Here is a 21,271-nt window from a genome sequence, read left to right as displayed (position 1 = left end):
AACACTGACACGGAGATGACACACAGCTTATTAAAAATGCACATGAACAGAAGAAGTGTCTTTTTTTTTCTTTTTTTTCCTTTTTTTTGCATTAAGGCCACCTTCCTAACCCATTTCTCAGTGAAAACAGCAACATTCTTCTTCACTAATATCTTATTTTACCACCTGGGGCTGTGTCAACGGAACCACTCTGTGGTATTTGAGAAGTTTTATTTATTTTTTTCAGCATTTCTTACAACAATACAGACGTCACAGAATACATAGTTTTACAAACACAAAGCACACCACCACCTTGGCTGCTGCTGCTGCTGCGGAGGGGGGGGGGGGCAGAGAAAGGTAGGGAAGGAGCAAGGGTGCTTTTATTGAGGTTGCCAGTTCAGCCTTGACCATCCTTCTTTTGCCACAGACTTCCCTCAGCTGTTAGAAAGAACCTGCCCTTCTGGGTTGCCATTGCCGGGACCTTTTCTTCTTGCAGCATAGCAGTATGAGAAGGATGAAGAGTGTTTCTCTTGAGACGTGTATGGATAAAATGAAATGTGTCTAGACCATGATCTGAACGTGTTGTCATGCCAACTGGGAGCAAGCAGAAATGGAGGTTTTTTGTTTGTTTGTTTGTTTTTTTTTTTTTAAGAAAAGAGGGAAAAAAAGAGGCTCAGTTGGACATCGTTGCAACTAAAGAGCAGTTCCATCATATGCTTGTGTGCAGGAAACCTTGGGCAACAGGAATCTCTCCAGTAAATTACACCTCCTAAATCCTGACCATCTAATCTCCAGTAGTTTATTATTACTTACATTTTTTATTCCTGTACAGTGAAATAAAACTTAAACGGCTCTTCAAATTATCTTTTTTTTTTCTTAAAAATACAGAAGGCTTGTTTTATTTCAGCCATTTTTTCCCCCAAAGTTATTCCCAAACCCTTCAAACTAAAAACAGGACTTTGATATTATATATTCTGCATGTCTGATGGTTACATGTGCCTGTGTTTGCATCTGTGTGTGTGTGTCTAGTTGTGTGTATGTGTGAGAGTGAACTCTATGTCATTTACATCCAACATTGTAAACATACATAGAACTATTTTACATGTGCTTGCACTGCATCTTGGTGGGGAGGAGGGATTTTGGTTTACTTCACTAGAACACCACAAAAGAGGGGAAGTAGGGGGACTGCGAGGAGGAGGAGAAGGTGACGAGGTGGAAGAGGAGAGAGTGTCAAACTCCTTTTCAAGGTTGTGAGGTTATTTTCAGTTTCGTTGAAAGCTTAGTTTTTAGTGGCCCTTTTTTAAATTGTTTTAAGCAACAGGGGCAGGAAGGTAGAGTTTCTCTCTGGATTACGAAACCAGGAAACAAAAAGAAGCTTTCTGTCACGCCTTCAGGGGAAGAGTCCTTTGTCCAGCACTGCTTAAATGTTGAAGAAGAGCAAGAGGAGAAAAAAAGAGGTCTTTACATTTTGTATCAAGAAGTTCCTACAGTTCCAGCCCCAGCAGCGTGAGGCTACCAGGTCTCAGGCGAGCCACACCGGAAACTAGGCCTCCCCACTGACTTAGAAAGTCCTTCAGTGGGTGATAACCTGTGCTCCATGTAGCGAGTCATGTCAGTGAGGCAGACGAAACAAGTCTATTGTCTGCTGAGAATGCAGGTCAGCGCCTTTTCTTCCTTTTTATTTTTTTATGGGTGGCCCAGACAGTCACACAGTCAGTGGCTGCTGCTCAGTTGTTCCACATAGATTCAGCGGCGTCTCAGAGACAGCCGCCTCGCCTGTGGATGCTGCCACAGGAGGCTTTTTGAGCTCTGATGCAGGCCAACAAGGAAAGAGAGGTGAAACAAACGGTGATTGGCGGAGAGGCCGGTGAAATCCAGGATGGAGGGAGGAATGGATTGGAAGAACAAAGAGGTGGAGGGGGTGTGTGTGTATGTGTGTGTGTGTGTACTGTTTACAAGTACACACGCCTCAGGTCTCCGGGCGAGGTGATGGTGTTGCACTGTGGACACAGCTTCTTGTTCCCCTGTGATAGACAGAAAGACAATAGTCAGCTTGGTTGTTTAAATGAGTTAAGGTCATTATATGGTGCTATCTAAAGCACTCCACCATTCAGTCTCTCATCATAATAATCAGTCAACCTGCTGCATTGAACTTCAGCCGATCAATATCAAAGTTGAAACTGACTAAGAACAGACCACATTTAATAAAATATGGTGGTGGTAACAACAACAAACTGCAATGTAGTTATTATATCACAACATATCTTGATGATTGAGCTGCTCTGATTTTGATGCATCAAGTTTCTCTGTGAAGCCACACAGAGTACAGTCCAATGTTTCTCAAAGCTTTCAGACCATGGACCAGTTAGCCACACAAATAAAACTCAAAGACCATTTAAGTCCTAAAGTCCCCAAAACCAACTGGGGTACTACTGAGAAATGTGGTGAGCTAATATGGAAAACTATTACTTTTTGATGTCATCATTGGCAAGAGATTGAGAAAAAACAGGAAATACAAGAAGAGGGATCAAACTGAGGTGTCCACATTATCAGACAGATCAATGGTCAACCTCTGTACAACCGGTCATTCCCTCTCCTCTGCGTTAAAAGCTGCACATTTATGAAAAAACATATCTTTTCATTGTTGACATGTCACCCAAAGACTCTCTGCTCCTTCATCCTGAATCTAAACCTGCCTATTTGCAGCAGAGTGCCACCTCTCTGTGCTGCTCTGAGTGTGTGCCATCTGCAGTAAAGCAGCAGGTGATAATATGCAACACCGAGCTGACAGTATAACTACACCCTGACTGGGTGGTCTCTCTTTCCCACTGCCTCTCTCTACCAGTCAGCCGTTCCCATCTTGTGTTGGCCGCTAACTTAAGGCTGCAGTCACATTCCTGAACACAGTTTTCATTGTTCTGTTTCTGCATTGGTTGCAGATGTATGGAAATATAAAAATGTCAAATTACATTATCTTAATGACTCAAGTATGGTGACACATCTGGAGTTAACTAGTAGAGGAAGCTGCAGCAACTGGTTCTTTAAGGTTATGATAGAATGTGCGCTAATAGCTTTGCTTATGATTCAACAAAATTCATGCTATTATAGCCAGGGGCTGCTCGATTGTGGGAAAAATTATCATCACAGCAATCGTTATGACAGTTCAATGAATGAGGGAAAAAAACCAAAAACATAAAAAAAAATTACTTCAAGTGAAAACCATTTTCTTTTTATGAATTCAGAATTTGTATTAGACTCATAAAATGTACTACTTTGAGTTACCATTTTTGTGTGTGACAACGATGATGATATCTGAAGACAAACCAAACACTTGTGCCAGTGTAAAACAGTGAAACACTCACTCTTATGACTGTCATAAGTTCCCAAGTAACTAAAGATACATTTCTTTCCTCCTTCACATGGATCATAAACCCAAATATTCAACTGAGAAATGTAAATGCTTTAGACATTTTTATCCACAAAAGTGCTCTCCTTTTCACTGCTGAGGGTCTAATGGAGTGGGTCAAGTGTACCAGTGCTACATGTGTTGCTGTACTTTCAGTGTAACCTGGAATTGAAAGAGAAGACGGTACTTGAATGGTCCCATTATAGACTCCTGAAAATGGTTGTGTTCTATATATTTAGACTACAAATGTTCAGTTTGCTGGGTAGAAATGTTACGGGAGTTTAGTAATGAGAGTCTGAAGGAAACGCCGCAAGTGTGGTATGTAACACAGGTACAACAGAATGCAGAGATCGAATAAGCAGAACACCAGCACCGTCCAAGCCCCTCTCTGGTCAGTACAGATGTTCAGATTCATCTGACCCTGAAGATTTATGGGCTTCCTTTCCTGTAAGCCACTGAATAAACTCTTTGGAGTGGGTACTTCAGAGAGTGTGGTCTGAATACACTCACTCAGGATGGACTGAGGTGGTGTTGGTAGATCTTGCATTCTCCTGCAAAGAGGATTTGTGGCTCCAAAGTACCCAAAACAGTCTCTTATTGTCTCAAGAGAGAATGAAGGAGGAGGAGGACAAGTGTAGAGGTGAGGAAAGGGAGGAGAGATGAGGACGGAGGGGAGACGGGTGGAAATCTAACCAGACACACTGCCCTTAAAGATGGACATGTCTTTATTTCAGGTGGAACTGGGGTACCTAACAGAAGGAGGTCTGAGGAGCATCTTTGTACTACATATTTGCAACTGCAATGATAAGTTGTTACATCTTCTGATGATGAAATACTTATTTTAGTTCTTTGGGTTTTTTTTTTTTTGTTTTTTTTTTTAAGCAAAAAAGCAAAATATTTTCGGGTTCCACATTCTCACAAGTTAGGATTTGGTCAATGGAAGATATTCTCTTCATGTGGGGACTTGTGATTGTTTACATTTTTCTTAAAATAAATGACTGATTAATCCAGAAAATATAGACTGATAATTACCGTATGTTAATCATCATTAACAAGTGCCTGGAAACCACATGAATTATATAAATTCACATGAGGAGACTCAATTATAAAATATGTGTCCAAAGAATTAAAAAAAAAAAACCTCTGAACTTCCCCTGTTTGAGAAACATCTGTCTCACTCCCATGATGTAAAATTATAGAAGAGAAGTGACAGCGTTCTTCACTCCTAAACTGTGTGAGGGAGCCCTCCTCTTGTTTGTTTGTTTGTTTGTTTGACATGGCTGTCAGTACTCCTGCGAAGTGTAGGGGGGTGTGTGTGTGTTTGCTGCCGTCACTGGTCTAATATACAGGGCATAAAACTCTTCGCCTGGAGACAGCTATAAAAATGGAAGAGCCAACCTGATCAAAGTAAATGCCTGGGAATCTAGTTAACGTCAGCTCAGCCCCTCAGCGCTTTAATGAGGGAGGCAGCTGGAGTGCAGCGTGACGGCCACACGTACATACAAATACATACTCAGGTACATGGCAGATGGAAACAATAGGTCTGAATCAAGGAGGGTTTTTCCTCTTTTTTCTCTCTTAAAATGCTGAATAATAAAAAAAAAAAAGCCTAACAGTCATTTAGTAAACATGCAAATATCTGAAATTAAGCACAGGATTTTGATGCATTTGCAATAACTGCTTTTTTCACTTAATATAAATCAAAGACAACAATTATGCTAAATATAACAAAATATCAAACCAATGAGCAGTTTTGGTGTTGGTCTGATTCAAGCCATTTCAAAAACACGTTGAGATGGAGATTTTGATGTACACACAGTTTGATCATTATGCTTCACTACAGAGGGGTCATGTCGAGTAGTTAAGGGCCACCGGTTAGACTCGAACCTGACGAAATGCAACAGGTGAGCCACCAGTGCCCAACAGAAATGGTTCAACATGGAAACAGCTTTGATGTCCTTAGATCCTTTCCTTAGTGAGGGCGCTGCTGCTCATATTAAATGGTTTAGAGTTAGCGTATCGTCACGCTACATTTGCTTAAACTATCACAGAGGCTGGTGGAAATTCCCTGGTCAGAGGTTTGTGGGGTTTCCTATGTTTACCAGATTTTTAGCCTCTTGGATCTTAAAGAGACTCCCTAAATCCACACAATCATTCACCCACAAATCTACCTTTGTATTTGTGTTTGTATATAAATTTAGAGTGGATTGTTAATTTTGAGCATCAACATTAAATGGAGCTGATCGTGGGAAACAGCTCGTTAATGATTGTCGCACTGTGTAGGTGCAGGTGACCAGAATGAGACTTGACAGAGAAAAGAGTATTATGAAGGAGAAAACGAGGAAAAAGAAAGAGTTGAGACCTGAAAACAGCTGAAAGAAAAGACAAGCGAATCGAGAAGAAAGGAAGGAGAGGCACCAGGAGTCTCTTTGTCCTTCTCCTACAGGAACTCTGCTTTTCTCTATGCTCCATTTACCACATTAGCACCAGCTAATTACACACTACTGAATATATTAGACCAACTAATAACCAACAAGACCACTGTGGCTTCTGTGTGTGTGTGTAGACCTGAGGCACTATGTAGAACTCATTGGACAGTTGCACAGACCACTTTATTCCAACATTTTAACAAGCCTTTTGGGGACCATTCCATCTAAGCTTTCCCTGCTGAGAACTGGAAGTGTTTGCATTGGCTGGATTGTCTGTATGTGTGCATCTGTGCGTTTGTGTGTTAAGAGAACAGGTCATTTGGGGAATATTCCATTTTAGTTCATCCCTATGGGGCACAGAGAGAGAAACTCACTGACTATGAAATGAGGCTGCAATAACAGCATGTCATGAGGAGCTACCCTGCAGGACTGTGTGCATGTGTGTGTTTGTGTCTGTGTGAGAACATTGTGCAAGCGTGTGCGCATACCAGGGTCCTGAGCCAGCATTCTTCACAATGGACGTGCCAGCACTGGATTGAGGTGAGCGGCATCGTGTAGGAGTCCTAAAGAAGAAAGAAAGAAGAAGTTACCAATCATTCACAGAGCACACACAAACACACACACCTGTCAGTCAGCATCAGCCAGAACAACACTTTGTACTCCCTGAACAACCAGCAGCACTGAACCACTGACCAAAAAACGACACAGCCAGCAGCCACAAAACCATTGAGCAAGGCAGCATGGGCGGAGGGGCAATGAACCAGAAACCTGCTGGTCACACAAACACGCGCACATACACGCACAACACAGGCACGATATCGGGCAGGCATCGAGCAGAGACGGAGGGGAGCAGGTGGAGGGGGGAGAAGATGAGAGACAAAAGCCATGAGTGAACCAAATCTGATGTTCATCTGATATTTTCTTTTCCTCGCGAAAAGAACGGAGAGATGAGGGAGGAGGAGGGTAGTGGGGGAGGGAGTGCCTTACCCTCCGTAGAGGCTGTGGGAGGAGCCTCTTTATGCCGCTGCCGTAGCCACCAATCACAAGGCCCCTGTACAGGCAGTATAGGCCGAGGGGGAGGGACTTAGGCTGCCTCTCTCCGACCTCACTGGCCAGTGGCCGGGGCCCTGGCCACGCCCCTAGGCTCTTGATCTCCATGCCTGACTGGATAGCAGGCTTCCTCTGCGGAAGGGAGGGGGGGGTGGGAGGAATGGGAGAGGAGAGGGGGTAGGATTGGAAGGGGGCGAAAGGTGGCAGCTAATCATAGTGCCGGCCTTGTACTGTTTGTGCGAACACACATTCACTGTAGTGCAAATATGAACATGTGTGTAGTCCAACACGTGCACAGTGGCACACACAAATGTAAGAGCGTGCACCAGTGCTAGCCAAACAGTGAATGAGCAAAGAGCAACAAAGCTGGCAAGCAATTCTGAGAGGTTCGACAGCAGAGGACAGTATGGGGTGAGAATTCTCCCCTCTGGAGGAACCGTCAGCGACAGCTGAGTGGTACTAGTTGCTGAACTTACTCTTGAACCAAATATTTGTGTTTTTGCTGCAGGGAAAGATGCTGCACTGGTTTCACTGGTGAAAATCTAAATTGCAATTCAGCTGTCATTGTCACTGCACAGATACATCCACTTAAAGCCCCTTCTAATTATTCTACAAATGAATTTTACTGATTTCCATGAGTCTGGAGTGAGATGTACAAATTCAGCATAAATAATCCAGATGATCGGGGTATCTTGGACTCTACTGCTTCTTTTTGTGAATCTAAATGTAGTGAACTTTGGAAGACCAAAGCGAAGAGCGGTTATAGGAGAAGATGTGATAACCATAGTGATCACAAAGAGTCTGGCTTTGATGGCTGACATGTATAAAACAGCTGTATTCTTTTCAGTTCTTAACAGAGTTGCTTCACAGACGTTTGGAAGAGCCAACAAGCATTAAAACTATTGCAAAACAAGTGTTCTCATATTAACGCCCATCAGTGTGATAAGGCAATGACAGGAGCTTTGATGTTGTTGCTTGCTGGACCAAATCCTACACTGTTTTCAATCTCAGTCTGATTGCAGCCTAAGATTCCATCCATGGAAAAAAATTAGAGCATAAAATTGGATAAGTAGTTAGCAAAAGGAATAATTAAAAGGAGCGTCAAAAGAATTCTGTGATTTCTCCTCAAGCAATAGGCAAAATTTCAGTTGGTGTGAGTAAAAAGTGTTCTTAGAGCACATTATTTGACTTCTGTATGACTGTGATGTGGGCCATGAGGACCATTACCCCATTAAAATAACCAGCGATATTCCTGGTATTATTTAGTGCCTCTTATTCTGAAAGAAATCCAATAGTGGATCAACCTTTGTGCATGTTACTTCTGTAAATGACCAGCAGATGGAGGTAGAAATCCACTGCTATGACACAAGCACAGCACTCACTTTGGAATAGGGAAGGATAATGGCCAACTTGAGCCAACTTGGTTACAGCAGGAGAGAACTTTTTTTCAAATGATATTCAACAATCTGGGCACAGATAGATTATGATAGAGAAACCTTCTGAGGGAACATATGTAAAGACTCATGATTTCCCCTCTCTGACATGCTTTCCACATCTCCATTGCTTCCCAAACAGTGAGGGTGATCTGATGAATTTTGTCATGAGACAGTGAGGGACAGGGAGGGTGAACAGTGACAGGTTAAAGTCAGACAGAGACAGATTAGACGGAAGGCGTCTGTGTGTGTACACATATTCGTGTTATTCTGTATGCCTGAGTGGGGGTCTGTGGGATGTAGGACAGTGACAGATGAGCAGAGAAGAGCATGTATCCATGGGGCAGTGAGTGATCGATCGCCGTGCCTTGCCCTCCGTGTCACCTCGGGCACCCAGCAACCTTTAGGAAGCGCAGGCATCAGTAATTACCCACTTCTCTCTGCCACTCACACAGATGCACACATGCACGCACAAGATGCCGACGCTGCACTGTCCACAAGCTTGAAGGATGACAAGATGGGTACTTGACACAAAGTGGGGTATACAAACACTGACTTGGGAGGGAGGCTGAGGTGCAGCTACAGTCACACCTCAGGCATCCGATGAACATGAATATTGACGATGTCCCTCATTCTGCCTGATACTGTCAGGGAATGACACACGGCTTGTATCATTGATCTGGGAGACCAATCAATCAACTACACAAGCTGTGAGGCACACGGGCATCTTTTCATCCAACAATGCAATACCACTTGCCCCCATCTAATGCTTTCCAGCTGCCGTGTGACAGATTTTTCGCAGAATTTTAACCTTTGGCTTGTGATGTATAGTCACAAATCCATTTAGTTATTTACATATTAATAAATATACATATTATTGCTTGCGTGAAGCTCTTATATCACACGGTAAAGTAAAACAATCAGCTGTGGAAACCCCCTGACAGAAAACAAAAAACAAACAAACAAAAAAAAAAAAAAAACATTCAACCTGCAAAGCCATGCAAGAGCACAAACCACCACAATACAACAGCAACACATCACCACCACCAGTTAAAACAACCAGTATCCAGGAGCTAAAAATGTGATGTGCACCTCTCGTACAATAAGCTATTGAATGGATTCTTGCTCGATGAACGATGTGTGGGTACAGTGGGTCAAAATTCAAAGGGAGGTCTGAATCCGTCGAGGAAATGGACCATTTAAAGAATATGAAGTCTAACTGACCCTGCACAATGTCCCCAAAAACAAACAACCCAGCCTCATTTCATGAGGTGTAGAATCCACAAAAGATACTCAATGCCTGAGTCTGACGTGTGTCCTATTGTGAAATGGGGTTTTTGATGTCCTGTATCGTTATATGCTAGGCAGTAACTTCGGACAAGAGGGGACGAGTTTGACCAATGAAAGCAGATGGCAAAGAATCCAGCCTTCTTATTGGAGTACACTACACATCTGTATAATTTGCTATATAAAGGGATCGGAGAAATGACATCCTTCTTGGAAGATGTCCTTATGGGACACTGGGCATGAGTATTACTAATTTAGACATACAGTAAGTTAATGCTACTCGTGTAACATCCAGAAAGACTTGCTGCGCAGAGAAAGGTGGGTTGTTATGCTCACCATGCAGATGAGACACTTGTATCGGTCTCCTCTCAGTATCTGCTTCTCCAGCTCTCTGATTCGGGCCTTCAGAGCCTCCATAGTGGTAGCTGTGGACTCCTCCTCCGTTACCCTGGAGCAGAGGAACAGAAAGAAAACAGGAAGATTTATTCAGGTTTGACTTTCAAAGACGCATAGACAGGTAGGAGACAGTGCGTGAAATTCCACACCAGCCACCACTGATGAGGCAAAGTCAAGCTGACTCCACAGGGTGGACAATAAATCAGAAAACTCAGTTAACATGTGAAAATGACTTTCATTCACACTGGTGTTTGCAAGTTGTTTTTAACCTCAAGGTGGTCATGTCATAATCAATCACTGTGGTCTACTCTGTCAATGTTTGATCCTCCGCAGCTTTTTATTCTGTCATCCATTTATGGCTCTTTGTGCTTTGTCTCTCAGTCTGTAGTGTCACATGTTTCCATTCAACACCTCTTTGTTGCTACCTGTCTCTACAGATTCAGATATTGTTAAAGCCTCCCATTCTATGACATCCATCTATTGAACATAGCTGTATCCTCAAAGGCCCTATCTAAACGCAGATTTACAACTTCAGCCCCGTTCTTTCTGTTCCTCAATGTGGTCTGTTCACATTTCCCCAACATCTCACACTGACCCGTCATCCTCCATGTCTCCTCTGTTATAGTTTCCCCTCTATCCCAATCACTCACTTTTTATTTTCCTTGCCTATCCGCATGTCCTCCCGTCATCTCTCCATCCAACATTCTGCCTTTCTTTCTGCCTCTAAGAAGCCTCTGATTAATGTGTAGCATGATAACAGAAAATGTGCATTTAACACTGTCCAGCAGCATATGAAGCAGCCATAACTAAATCAATACGGCTGACGCGCAGACCACAGCGCTGATGATGATGATTTGCACAGAGAGATGAGGCTGCCACGAGCCAGCCGGGCTTTATTATAGCCATCTACTCGTTCACTAGAAAGATGCAGTGTGTGTGTTTGTGTGTGTTTATGGTGATGTGGTCATTTTGCAGCCTGATAGCTGGCTGATCTATGGTATTGATCTGGATGTGGAAGGACAAGCGCAGAAAGGGAAGGGAGGATGAGTGCAAAAGGGAATTATAAGTGGGTGTGTGTGTGTGTGTGTGTGTGTGTGTGTGTCTGAGGATATGGCTTTATTTGCTGCATCCTCAAACAACAAACCCTACAGGGGAAAGGAGACAAGGATTGGCTTTCTCAATTTCCTTCTCAGAGCCAGGTTTTATGTGTTCATTTTTTACATCTGTGCACCAGTAGCTTTACATTGTGCTGCCTCGATTCGTGTCTTCTAAAAAGCTCATTAAAATAAATTGAAATATTAAACTAAAATAAAAGACTTCAGGTTTGTATGGCCATCAGCAGACATCTTCAAACACCCTGGGTTGGAGGTTTTATCTAAGAAACCTTGGATTGCAAAAAGTTACATTTCCTCTTGGGCAGAAACTTGCAATGAGCAGGTTCATCTTTGATCATCCACCAGGACAGACACAAAGAGCTTCACACTTGCACATGGATGACATATACACACATACTTCGATACATGCCAGAAATCACGGTTTGTTCATTTGTCTCTCAGTCAAAATGGGTCCAACAATATATATTTAGTGTAGAAATGGAGCATTCAGTTTTTTCTAGTGCCTGTGCAGATACACTAAAATGCAAACAATTTGTGCTGTCGGACTCTGGGATATAGCTCAGCAGCAGAGCCTGACTCAGATGCCTGGAATCATGGCCACAGACATGATCATTAATATTGTCCAAAAGTGAAGACTTTCTGCTCCAGTTTTTAAATAAACCACAAGATGCTTCCAGGTCACGCAACAGCCGTGATGAATCTCGATTTTGATTGCCTGGCAGGTGCCATGAATTACAACTAACCACATTATGTAGCTAGATACCAATTGTGATTATGTCAATTGAAGATTACAATGATCAGAGATTATATTGAGATGTGAGGAACATTTCAGCAGGTTGTCTGTTTATTGTCAAAAGGAAACTTTCTCTAAATGCGGAGACATCCAACTTCCACAATTATAATAGGAGATTGTGCTCGGTCAATGAGATCTCTGGGAAAAGACAACCTTCTCTGGCTCCACCCCATAACCCCTTCACAGGTCTATAAAGACATAGTTGGGACTCCTAGGCTGGCTTGCCACTCCATGCCGTATAAACATCTTTACCCTCTCCTCTTAGAAGTGCTGAGCTTGTAAAAAGCCATTTAGCCGTGATTAGCCAGCTAGCTTATAAAGCAGCATTGGACACGACTGGGCAGGGGTTGTCCCTCAAACAAGGCTTTGTCTTTCTTTTAACAGCTACCATAAATCCCTGTGTTGCTTAGTTCACAAAACTCTGCCAACAAGTTTTCCTTCTTATTACGAAGTGAGTGAAAAAACAGAAACAGAAGTTCTTCTTTTCGCAAACATTTCTGACAGCACTTCTCTCCATCATCCTTCGATCACTCTGATGAACATTTATCTCAGATGAAAAGCAGACCTCATTTTAAAGAAAATTGTTTACTTTCCTGGTGTGATACAATCATATGATAATGTATCTTCATGTGGTTATGACCACCTAAACAGAAGAACAGGGAGCTAGAGGGGGAAGTAAGAGGGGTAGGAGGCAAAGATTTAATGGAAGTGGGGGAAAAAAAAAACTGGATAATTTCACAGGGCTAAGAAATGGAGAAAACTCTCTGGGGCTAAACATGACATGCGAGAGATGAATAGCCTCTCAACCGGCAAGAACCACAAGTGAAAAATCCTTGAGTTTAGGACTTTTATGCTATTTGTGTGTATCCCTGATTTAAGCTGGCTCAGGGGTTTTCAACATTTGCACTCTTAGAGCCAAAATGTGGAAAATTTATTTCACTTTGGGACCCAGGCTCAGTAAACATCGTCATGTTGTTTTACAGGAACAAACTAACTGTTCAGCTTGGGTTACAACTTAAAAATGTGAGGTATTTCCAGGGTCAAGTACCATACGAGGACTTTCAACATTCCCTGCTCCGCTGTCCCTTTTTCATTTCTGTTGATACTTTGGTTCCTGCCAGTATGTAGTCAGGATGGCGGCTGTTAGGGGTGAAAACGTCCATTGTTTTCCACAAAGGTTTCATACAATTTTAAGTACTCAGGTGGTGCTCAGTATGTGAATATAGAAGCATGCAAATTGAAATTTTGCTAGTTGTATGTTTTGTAGCTTAATCTGTTCTGATGAAATAGAGCATGGGGGAATCAAAACATGAAGCATGAAATACATTATGGAACCAGACCTCAAATTGTTAAGTCCAGATTAAACACCACAGTGGACTCCGAGATTGAGAACACGGTGTGCTGGTATAACACATCAATCCTGGCTATTTACTGGTATGTACTGTGAATCTGTTCACCGTTTGTGTTTTCTGGCGTTTTTGAATTCATTGGGATGGTTTTAAATGGACTTGTAACCTTGATTGAACATCTAGTGTCAAAAAACTACCAAAATTGAAATACAACTCCCATCCAGTCAATGTGCTGCTGCAAGGCTGTTTGGATGGCGGTTCCATGTTTGTGGGTGTGATACTGTGGTGCAAATGTTTTGAAGTCATCCCTTTAAAAAAAAAAAAAAAAAAAGCCTAAGAAAGAAAATGCCAGAGAGAGACAGATAGATGGCTCTGCCACCGCTCCATTTAGCGCTCTGTCCCCAACATGTGTGGGGCTATTTCTCATTTCATTAGCGCAGAAGTGTGTGTGTGTGTGTGCGTGTGTCTATGTGTAGCTGAAGACCTCTACCATCCATCTCAATCAGCCCTGTGTCTTTATCTACTGTCTACCTACATTTCAGCCTCACTCAGCTTCCCTCTCAACACAGGGGCAAACTAATGAAAAACTTTACAATTATTAATCAATTAAGAATTTATTTTGGCACCATATTCTAGAAAACACTTTATCCACCAGTTGGGAAAAATACATTTCTCATATGTATGTGCTGTCAAAACAGCACCAGTAAATCTCTTTGGAGCATCATTCTCTGCTACACCCTGTTAACCAAGGCCTTAACTACACTGACACACCATGATAAAACATTTAAGTCACTATTGATTTCCCCAGCCTCAGCCCAACGTGTGTGTGTGTGTGTGTGTGTGTGGAGGTCTCAGATGGCAAAAGGGAAAGGATGGGAAGGGGTGGGGGGAATCTTGTAAGTGCCTGAGAAAAATTGAGACAGAGGACTGTAAGAAAAGAGAAATGCGAATGAGAAAGAAGGGAGAAAGAGAGAGAAATGTGGCTCTGGGCCAAAACAATAAAGAGAAGGAGCAAGGAAAAGGCAAAGGCAGAGAATGGGCAGTGTGTGTGTCTGTGTGTGTTTGCGGGAAATGGAGGGGGGTTAGAAATCTAGCTTCATCACTTCCAAATTGAGGACAGATTCAATTATTTGCAGAAACCACATGGAAATCGCTCCGCATTGTTCCAGCTAGAGCACCAAATTTGGCAGCAATCGCATTGGCGGCATTGGAGGTGCCATTTATCTTGGAGGGGAAAGAGCGTCTCGGGCGCTCTACTTGTATGTGTATGTGTTTGTGTGTGAGCGTGTGTGTGTGTGAACTCATTTATCTTGCCAGGGAATGAGCAGGGGAACGAGGACGCCCCAGGAGGCAACCAGATCATTACCCATCTGGGATCAGAGACAGAGATTTCACTAACGGTGCCCTGTGCAAAGCTTCTCTCTCTCTCTCTCTCACTCTCACACACACACACACACACACACACACACACACACACACACACACACACACAATGTATCAATGTAACGAAAGGAGACAAATCTCATTTTCATTTGGGGACGGAGGGACACAGAAGCTCTACAAATACGAACATTTATAGCAAGCGGAGAGGAGTGAGGCAGGGAATTGTTCCAGCCAGCCAGCTGACTGCTTGTTCCAATGCAATCATTCAGCATCTCGCTCCTTTCAATGGATACTTAGATTAAGGCCTGTTCTGCTCCAGGTGGACTCTAAGACTGCAGCCAAAACATCGTGTTGTTACGCCCACACCTTCATCTGGGCCATAAAAAAAAGCCTGAAGAAAAATTGTTTTTACTTGACAACCATCTTTAGGTGAAATTTAACAGCAGGATGTGGAAGATCTGACCATGAATTTAAGAGGTGGGCAATCAAAAGATCAAATGACAATCTGAATAATTGACCTGGTAATCATGAATTGTGTGCACATCTTGCTACTTGAAACAAAGTCAATGGAGCAAACCCAAGGTTAAATGCCTGTATTACAAGTCCTGACTGGAACCTGTGATTCTTTCTGCCACTTTGGGGCTTCTTTTGGATATTTGTTTGCCCATGGATAATATTTACGCACAGTTCTATTTTCTGTTTATGGGCTGTGTCACAACCAATCAAACGTTCCACTTAGTTCTTATGGAGCATCTAGAAAGTGCTGTTCTTTATTTATGAATTGCTTTCTGTAAGTACTTAAATTTTCAGTTCAGTTCCTTAGGTGTCTGTCCTACAGATGGGCTGAACTTTTGAAACTGCATATATCTAATTGTAGCAGGTGCTGATGATGCAACCTGTCATCAATTTCAAAATGAGCTAATCTTTTCCATGAAATAATAAATAATTTTAGTTTCAACATGTTTTTTGAAACAAGGAATGAGCATTTCAGCCAATTTAAACCACTAGTGTCATATTTCTACTCATTTCCCAAATTTAGAATCTGTTTTCCTGATTGAAATCATTTTGATAGAAAGCTGAGAGCTGTAGCAGCCTGTCCTGACTGTATGAATGTTATCACTACAGATTTAGTGAACCTTTGTAAAAACTGTGAAAAATATTCTCTGTTACATGTGAATCATGCACCTGAAACCTGATTTAATAAATAAGTTTAGTAATATTATTTGCCTTCATCTTCAAGGTGACTGTTATTTACATCCATCCACGTGCTGGACTGTGACTATGAAGATGTTTCATCTGAGCTAAGTTGAAATGTAGTAGCTCTGATAACTAGATGATTTCAGAAAGTTATTCCTGTTTGTACAGTCAGTGCACACACACAGCTGTATGTGGTGATGTGCTGTGCGAGCGGTACAGGACAAGCGTTCCTTTCTGTCAATGATGTAATGAGTACCTTCTTGACCGCTGCCTCTCAAAACAGCCACACCGCCCACTCCACATCCCTTTCTTTTTAGCACAAACACACACACAACCCTGAGACAGGGACGACCACACAGCAAATTATCGAATGCATTCTCTCACTCAGCAAACCCACACACACCGATCTTGCCTTGTGGGGCTGTTACTGATCAATACACCTTGAGCTGCTCTGCTTATTGACCAGTTATCTCCGGTGCTGATATTTAATATGAGGAACACACACACCGGGAAGCGATTGATTCATTTAAATGAAGCATTTATCACAGCCAGCCTTCCCAGAGGTGAAAGAGGCGTCTTATGTAAGGCTATAACCATGCAGGTTGCAATTACTTCTAAAGTAATGTTTCAGTGTGTGTCGACTCCTTATACCAAATTTTGTCAGCGGTTTACTGGTCAACTGGCACTGAGGCCTCCAACTAGAAACACACAGGAATGGTGACCCCAGCTTGATGTGTGTTAGCACATGCACAAAGCAAAAAGACAGGAGAATACTCCAGACAAGCAGAAGCAACTGTCAGCCAAATCCCTCTTTCTCATCATTGGTTTGCTCACTGATGTTTCTCTCATTCCCATGATGAGCTGACCTCCATTTCCAATGCAGGAGATGGGGTGTGAGTGTGTATCTGTGTGTGCATGTTTACTTGTGGCAGAATATAGAAGAGGAGATGGAAACAAAGCAATTACTGAGTAGTGGCCTTTCACACATAGTGTTTTAATACTGGGATAGCGTGACTATGTGTATGCATGTCTTTATTTGTGCTATCCAGTTTAGCCTCGACAATTTTTACTCATTTTAGAGCGTGAACACTTTTCTGCACAGAGTCCTATTTATGTGCTTGTGTCTGTCTATTAAAGGGGCATTCCACTGATTTTACACATGGAGGTCAGTTTACATGCTACAATAAGTGTTATTCTTAATCCTAAAACTGCCTCATTAATGTGGTTTTTGTGGCTTTTCTTAGACCTTTACTTGACTTGAAATGTAGTTGTGTAGACAGTGTCCATTCTGTATGGTAACGTCTTTGTTTGGGAAAAGGCTGTTTTATGACTGCAATCCAAATACATGTAGACTCAGTATTGTTACCACAGCAATCATTCTGGGGATGCGTGTCAGCTTGAGCCCAAATGAAAAGAAAAAATTTGGTTTAGTTTACCTCAGAGGTTTCTTTAGAATTAGGCTATTTGAATCCATTCTAGGTGAGTTGTAACCAGGTTTTTGACCCAGATTGAAACATCTGTTCAAAATTTAAAATGCAACCTTATAAATGTAATAAAACCAGAAGTTTTCACAATTTTGTCTCAATGTCTGAACTTCGGGGAAATAATAATCCACCAACACAAAGAAAATCTAAGCTTGATAGGTTTGAGCAGCACACATGATTATCTGTCTTTACTGAGAGAGTCTGATAATACTTTGATATCACACATCATGTGTAAGAGTTTGAACTATATGCACCAGTGTGTGTCAGCTATGTCAAACTGCTGTGTGTCAACCAGTTTAGAATCGATACCTGGGGAGACCCACAAACAAACATGTATCATTTATGGCACAAGTCAATACACTCTCACGTAAGACCACCCATCCGACAACCACCTTGTGTGTGTGTGTGTGTGTGTGTGTTTGTGAGAGACAGGTCTGATCTAACATGTGCGCAGACTTCTGAGTAACCTACTTTTCAATCTCACTGTTTTTACAGGTGCGTGGAGCACAGGAGGAAGAGGAAGAAGATGGAGTGCTGGGGTCTGTCTTGCTGCTCTCCCCGTTGCTTGTTGATGGCATTTCTGCAGGCACATATAGAGACAACATGGTCAGTAATGCTTAATTGCTCACAGTGGTTGCTTACATAAGGGCACTAAGACAAAGTATTTTTCATTCACTTTGAAAGAAAGACCTCGGGCTAATTGTGTTGCACATTTAACTGCACCGATGATGGACAGGATACAGGTCTGTCTGTGTGCTCTGAGACACATTACAGAAGGAAAAGATGTACAGGGGTTCACTAGGGTTTTGTGTATACATCAAAGCTGATTTGGCCCAGAGTTATTTGACTAGGGCCAGCCTTTTCTATTGCTTAGAAAAGCCCAAAATTAGCAAGTTTTATGACCAGTTGACACGGTTGTCTGCAAAAAATTTCATGTGAAATAAAAAGTATAATGAGGTTTATACTGTATTCTTGTCTATACTTACCATCACTGGCCCATTTGGAGAACTCAGGCGTTATTCTGTTTGAGGGCATCCCTCCACTGCATCACAGACACACAAATAATGCTATGTGTAAGAACTTGGTACAACACAGTACAACACTGAGACTTAAAAGATAAGTTGCTTCATTGATTGACTGAAAAATAATTGTCAATCAATCATTTCATTAAAGAGAGCGAAACTATGAAAAGAGTGCCAAACAGAAATATTTTTTTTGTTGAAGTAAGAATGGACATGTTTTATATATCATGGCTAAATGATAAACTAACAGCAGTCATCAACAATGCTATAGTTTAGTATCATGCTGGTTTAATTGTGTGGCCTTCATACTTGAGCACGGCTCCCCTTAGCGCCTCCCTCTCTCTGGCCTCTCCTTGGTCCTCTCCAGCACCAGAGCAGGGGATAACGTCGGCCTCGGTGTACTGGGCTTTGCCATACTCCAAGGTGTCGTCTCCATCCACATCGAGGTCCGCGTCACTGTCTGCAGCACTTTCCTTGATGTTACACGTGGCAAAACCTGTTCCTGTGAAAACAATAACAATTTTCAGCATCTGTCTTCATTTAAGTATTAAATTAGACATTGGGAATCAGAGAACCTGCTGTTGAACCCATTTGATTCATTCTGACCCTCACAGTGCTTAATGCTCTAAAAATCTATAATTTTTGATACACAACTTAAACATATAGGCTTCTCCAAAAACATGACAGCACAAGGTTTTACTCAACAGGCAAAAGAACTGAAATTACACACCTGTGAGATGTAATACAACACAGTAAATCTGTACATGTTAGGAAATTTTACTCAGCCAAATATAACTGTCAGAAGATTTTGGTAAAAATATAATTTAACCCCTCTAAACAGAGTATGTCGCTGGTGGCCACTGCACTTCAAATTAGTTATGCTACACAGCCAATATAGGGTCACTGCAGTAATTCCACTTGTGCTGTTGCAGAATTTGTTCCTTTGTTGTTAACTGTTAATACCTTCTTTTGAGATACAGTACACTGCCAGATACTTAAGGTTCTAAGTGTTCTGGAAAAGCAGGCAAAAGCTTTTACTGACAGGAAAGTTTGCAGCCCGTTTATGGTTAAAATCGGCAAAAGTAAAGGTGGATAATAGGAATCTTTGATGAAGAAGGGTTAATAAAACAACTGAATCTAATAAATCAATAGATTTAAATAATAATATTTGGTCAGAGAAAGAGAGGGTGCAGAGAGCAAGAGAAAGACAGCATTTAGAAACGGGGCAAGCGATGAAGCCTGACACCACAGCCGTCAATCTTTGAGGGGGAGAGAGAAATAAACCCAGTGATGAACGCTCAGACAACCCTTTACAGCTGCCTGACTGCTCCCTTCAGCTCCACTTAGCCACAGAGCCAGCTGTGTTTGTGTGTCCGTCACTTACCCACGTCTCTTCAGTGTTTGTTTCAGACTGACTGTCCCTCTGTCACTTAAGCCCTGTCTCACCAAACCCTTCAAGGTGTGTCGGCGTGCTTTGTGTGCATGCATGGGTGTGAGTCTGTCTCGCTTCCACTTACACTGTGTTTATGCAGAGTGACGTGTGCACGCGTGTAAGTATGCTTAAGTGTGTATGCCACTTATACAATGACTATTTAAGCGCTTAAAGGTGTATGTGTGTGGTTGTGTTCACCTGACTTTCACTCAGGATGAGACTCAGAAGGTGTCTCTGTGTGTCTACCTGTGACAGCCCTGACAGCCATCTTATTTACACCTATTCCAATTTCTACACGCTCTCAGCTGGACTTGTGTGGTGTTGTGTTTGTGTGTGTTTGTGTGCAGGGGGAGACCAGATACAAGCCAGACAGAGTTGACAGCCATCTTATTTAACCCTCTGTCACTGTGTGTGTGTGTGTGTGGTGGGCAACACTAGACTTCCTATAACAGTCGGGTCTGCACTGTGGTGTTTCAATCCCTATAGCACCTTTGTCAAGGTTCAAATCAGATGCTAGCTCCTGTCTCCGAGGTTCCTCTGAGATTTAAACATCTGATTCTGCTTTGACCTAACTCTGACTCACTTACTCTGGAAAGGAATCAAAAAAATGAGCAGGGAAAGGAGAGAATGTGAGCGACCGAAAGCTGCTGTGATAAAATACACCACCAATGCTATTGGCCGTTTTACAACAGGTCCATGGTTTTTAGTGATCAAATAAAAAGGACCTTTCAACTTTTATTTGGTCTCGGCAGCAGAGCGGAACATATGGGAACAATGGCTCAGTGTAAATCTAGCAGCCTGTTAGTTCTGTTCAGCTACTGAGGCAGCGGTGGAACAGAGCTGAGGTTACTTTATACTGTACTTGCGTGGTGACTAATGTCTGAAAGTCTGAGCATTTGTCCAGCGTTCAACTTGCAAACCTCTGTGTTTCAGGTACAAAAGCAGTGACCTTGTTCACCTTCCATTGTTGAAATATTATATCAAGTATTTATTATTCTGCTGATACATGTCAAAGTCTGACCAACTACCTCATATCGGGTACTTATTTATAAATGCACCTTCAATAGACATTTCCAGACCCGCAAGAATTAGTTGATTAATCAGTTTGGCATTTTGGCTCAACACCATCAAGATTTCTTTGTAAACTAAAAATCTGCTCCTCAATTGAACAACTTCCAGTGTGTTGTCTCCCATTTTTTCCAGCAGCTGATATTCATGGCGACACACAACATGATGTCGAAGGAGAAACTGTCATTGGAAAAGTCCAGCACGTGGTGGAGCTCACTCACTCAGTCATTAAATATGAAAATTACACAGATTTTTAATGGGCACACACGTATATAACACTAGGAGTGTATATGTGGCTGCTTCCTCTGTGTGGGTGGGTGTGCCTGGGTGTGTGTGCCAGAGCTTTTACCTGTTCCTCTAAGCAGTCTTGGCAGGCCAATCTAATCTGGCCACGGAAAGGTCATCCCCACTCTAACTGCCTTTCACTCACATTATGCACCAACCCCCC

The 21,271-nt window shown here is 42.3% G+C and overlaps 1 protein-coding gene across 6 annotated transcripts in view; it reads right to left on the bottom strand.

The window, feature by feature from the left end:
- Positions 1-567: 567 nt before the first annotated feature.
- Positions 568-21,271, bottom strand: part of rnf220a (ring finger protein 220a) — a 161,828-nt gene continuing 141,124 nt past the window's right edge. For 4 of the 6 annotated variants that reach the window (XM_029524223.1, XM_029524221.1, XM_029524224.1 and 1 more), the window contains 7 exons: positions 18,633-18,825; positions 18,288-18,343; positions 17,773-17,881; positions 9,921-10,032; positions 6,802-6,996; positions 6,303-6,377; positions 568-2,003 (listed from right to left, as the gene is read on the bottom strand). In XM_029524223.1, coding sequence (XP_029380083.1) covers positions 1,932-2,003; positions 6,303-6,377; positions 6,802-6,996; positions 9,921-10,032; positions 17,773-17,881; positions 18,288-18,343; positions 18,633-18,825 — 812 coding nt within the window. In that variant the 3' untranslated portion in view covers positions 568-1,931. The remainder of the gene's footprint in view (positions 2,004-6,302; positions 6,378-6,801; positions 6,997-9,920; positions 10,033-17,772; positions 17,882-18,287; positions 18,344-18,632; positions 18,826-21,271) is intronic. The other 2 variants (XM_029524225.1, XM_029524227.1) reach the window with 1 other exon arrangement.

The sequence above is a fragment of the Echeneis naucrates genome, chromosome 17, assembly GCF_900963305.1.
Source record: "Echeneis naucrates chromosome 17, fEcheNa1.1, whole genome shotgun sequence".
Lineage (NCBI taxonomy): Eukaryota > Metazoa > Chordata > Actinopteri > Carangiformes > Echeneidae > Echeneis > Echeneis naucrates.
Note: the sequence above shows the minus strand (reverse complement) of the source record. Positions and strands in the feature narration are given on the sequence as shown.